The 3,597-nt window shown below is 43.2% G+C and overlaps 1 protein-coding gene across 1 annotated transcript in view; it reads right to left on the reverse strand.

Moving 5' to 3' along the window:
- Positions 1-3,232, reverse strand: part of LOC107299590 (tripartite motif-containing protein 10-like) — a 14,326-nt gene extending 11,094 nt beyond the window's left edge. Inside the window, exons 1-2 of the mRNA XM_015828956.1 lie at positions 2,818-3,232; positions 2,602-2,696 (exon numbers count right to left, since the gene is read on the reverse strand). Coding sequence (XP_015684442.1) covers positions 2,602-2,696; positions 2,818-3,232 — 510 coding nt within the window. The remainder of the gene's footprint in view (positions 1-2,601; positions 2,697-2,817) is intronic.
- Between the last annotated feature and the right edge of the window lie 365 nt (positions 3,233-3,597).

Raw genomic sequence — 3,597 nt, forward strand, 5'->3', positions numbered from 1 at the left:
CCAACAAGCGGGATTGGCCTAGGGAATTTTAGTGGGGTTTTTTAAGAGAAATTTTAATTATATAGGCCATAACAAATATTTCTTTTTAATTTGGTTTTAAATTAGGTATTTATTGTTGCATTGTTTTATAAGGCTGTTAGCCGCCCTGAGTCCGGTAAGGAGAAGGGCGGGATATAAATTGAATTAATAAAATAAATAAAATAAATAATGTGAAAACTAAATCATCAGCAAAAGCTTTAAGTTTGTATTCTTTAGTAATAATCTTTAAGCCTTTAATCATTGGTGATTCTCTAATTCTGGACAACAAAATTTCTAAAGACAATACAAATAATAGTGGAGAGAGTGGACAACCTTGTCTAGTACCTTTTTGTATTTCTATAGGTTCTGTCAAGTCTCCATTAATAATTATTTGAGCAGATTGTTTTTGATATATTGCTTTTATGGCTGTCTTAAATTGATCTCCAAAATTCATATAGTCCAATATTTTGTTTAAAAACTGCCAGTCCAATTTGTCAAAGGCCTTCTCCGCATCTAAAAAAATAAAGGCCAATGGCACTTGATTATTCTTATCCAAATATTCCAATAAGTTCAAAATTTGTCTAATATTATTCTTCATGTATCTTCCAGATATAAAACCAGTCTGATCATCAAGTATATAATATTGCAATATCTGCAATATTAGCCAAAATTTTTGCAAAAATTTTATAATCCACATTCAGCAATGAGATAGGTCTATAATCCTTAAGTTCCAAAATATCTTTCTCATCCTTCGGTATCAAAGATATAAAAGCTCCTGTCCATGACTGTGGTACTTGTTCTCCCAACATAATCCTATTAAATAAAACTTTTAGAGGTTGAATCAGTTCAGCTGACAAAGACTTATAATAGATTGCTGTCAAACCATCCGTACCAGGAGCTTTGCCAGTTTTTAATTGTTTAATTGCATTTAAAATTTCCTCTGCAGTGATCTCTTCATTCATCAATTTCTGTTGTTCTGATGTAAGTTTACATATAGATGAGAGTTGCATATATTTGTCAATGTCCTCAATTTTTGTAGACCCAGCAGCATATAAGTGTGAGTAGAATTCTGTAAACGCTTTCTTGATCAATTCATGTTGATGTACCTCGCGGCCCTTAACCACAACTTTAGATATAAGTCTAGCTTTCTGTCTCTTACGTAATTGGTAGGCCAACCATCTCCCTGGTTTATTTGCATTAGCAAATGTGTTATGTTNTTTATCTTTTAAAGTGTCAGGTACTCCATTCCAGTCCCCCATAAAAATCAAAGAATTATAATCCAAAGCCACAATCTTCTGATGTAATTGTCTGTAAAATAACTTTTGAGATGACAGTTGATTAGGAGCATAAACCCCCACTATTAAACACTTTCTTCCATTTAAATTTATTTCCACAAGTAAGAATCTTCCTTCTTTATCAGCTTCTTTTAAAATGGGTGAAAGATGTTTTTTTATATATAAAGCAACCCCCGCTTTTTTCTTTAAGGCAGGTGCAGCAAACAATTCTCCAAGCTTAGCATTTAACAATAATTTTTGATCTTTAACCACAATATGAGTCTCTTGTAAGCATGTGATATCATTATTAAAATGTCTTAAATAATGAAAAATCTTGCGTCTTTTATGGGGTGTGTTAAGTCCCCCCACATTCCAAGATGAAATCTTATGCATTAGCAGATTTCAATCCTATGGCAATGCTTGAAGCATAAGACTTGACAAAAACCTTAGGTCGAGCGCCACCTACTGGCTCAGAAGTGGCAGGTGGTGAGCTCTCAGCTGTTTGGCGGGCTGTCAGTTGTTCCTTCTCCTTGCGTCTGTGAGCTGCGCGAGTCACTCTTTGTTCTTTTCCATCATCCTTTGAACGCCCATTTACATCCTTAGCGCCGGAAGTAGAAGGGAGGTCCACAATCAAATGCTCAGCCGTATCAGCCTTTTGAGGTGTAATTGGACACTCCACTTGTAACACAGACGCCATAAATTCTTTCGCCTTTTTAATCGAATTAATTCTGTAGCGCTTACCAGCCACTGTTACAATTATGCCCACTGGTACATCCCATCTAAAAATTATTTGTCTATTCTTGAGCTCCTGCACCAGAAAAGCATAATCACGTCGCGCTTTAAGCATTTTCGCTGGGATTTCTTTTAAAAGAATAATGTCTTGATTTAAAATCTTGAATCTTTGTTGAAAGAAAAGCTGCATTATTTCATTCCGTCTTGATTTTCTAGTAAAATAAACGACCACGTCTCTTGGCAATTGTTTCTGGCGAGCAACCCACGAATTTACCCGAAAAACACGTTCTATCTCCCCATGAATTTCATGCCCACAGCCCAGGGCATCCATAAGTGCTTCTGGAATTATTTCTCTTAAATTCTCTTTTGGATCCTCAGCCAACCCGCGGATCTGAATTGCATATTCCATATCACGAAATTGTGTAATCAAAATATCACCTTTAACATTTTCCAAACTCTCCTCCATTGAATCCAATCTTTGTTCACTCGCTTCAGCCTTCTGTTCATTTTCGTCCACCCTTTCTGCCACTCCGTCCACATATTCAGCCAGACCTTGAAAAGCAGTTGTCACATTCACCCGAAAGCCCTCTTGTTTCTGTACTAGATCTTGTTGTTGGTGTATTAATTGGTCAATCTTATTATCAAATTTAGCTTCCAATTTTTGAAACATCTCTGTCATTTGTAACATAAAGTCCTGTAATTCTTTACCGGAGGGCGGCGGGGGTGAAGAAGATGGCGGGGGTGGAGGGTGTGAAACCGGCTTAGGAATAGGTTGAAGCGGCACGCCCCCTACCTTGTACTCCTGGGCAGCCTCGGGCAGGGAGAGGAGGGGGTGGCCCTGGTGCCCCCCCAGGGCAGCCGGTGCAGAGGAGGCGCTTCTCGCTGGAGCAGAAGGTCTGCAGGGGCTGCTGGTGTTCCCGGCACAGCTGGGGGCCGCTGCTCCCCTCCTGGGCTCCCCCCGACAGCCGAAGCCCCTTCACCAGGCTGACGATGTTGGCCAGGGCCCAGTTGGGGGAGGCACTGCTGGGCTCCACCCTGGCTCTGCACTGGGGGCAGGAAGCCTCAGCGCCCAGCCGGGCCAGGCAGTCGCGGCAGAAGTTGTGCCCACAGGCCAGGACCATCGGCTGCTGGAAGAAGTCCAGGCAGAGCGGGCAGGTGGCCTCCTGGCCCAGTTGCCCCAAGGCTTTCTCCTGCCCTGAGGCCTCCATGGGGCTCTTCGCTTCGGTTTCCCCCTGGCTGGGCCTGGAAGGAGAAGAAGCTGATCTGTTGGCTCCTTCTGGGGGGGCAGCTGGGAGCTCTTGGTGGGGGGGGAGTGATTTCTCAGCCCCTCCCCTCCTGTAGGGAATGTGCTCTGAGCCCCTCCTCCAATTCAAGCCCAGGGGCATTACCCCCCCCCCCACACTCACACATTCCTGTCCTGGGGGAGGTGAGGCAAGGAAGCAACGAGAACTGGCCAAGCAGGGGGGCTTCTCCCAAACGGAGGGGGGGCGGGGGAGGAGGTTGCCCAGCGTCCAGAGAACAAGGGGAGCCTCCTCGGGCTTCTTTGGACCCCCATGCCCTGTTCTGTTCCCTC

The sequence above is a fragment of the Protobothrops mucrosquamatus genome, unplaced genomic scaffold (genome assembly GCF_001527695.2).
Source record: "Protobothrops mucrosquamatus isolate PMUCROS unplaced genomic scaffold, P.Mucros_1.0 scaffold5161, whole genome shotgun sequence".
NCBI lineage: Eukaryota > Metazoa > Chordata > Lepidosauria > Squamata > Viperidae > Protobothrops > Protobothrops mucrosquamatus.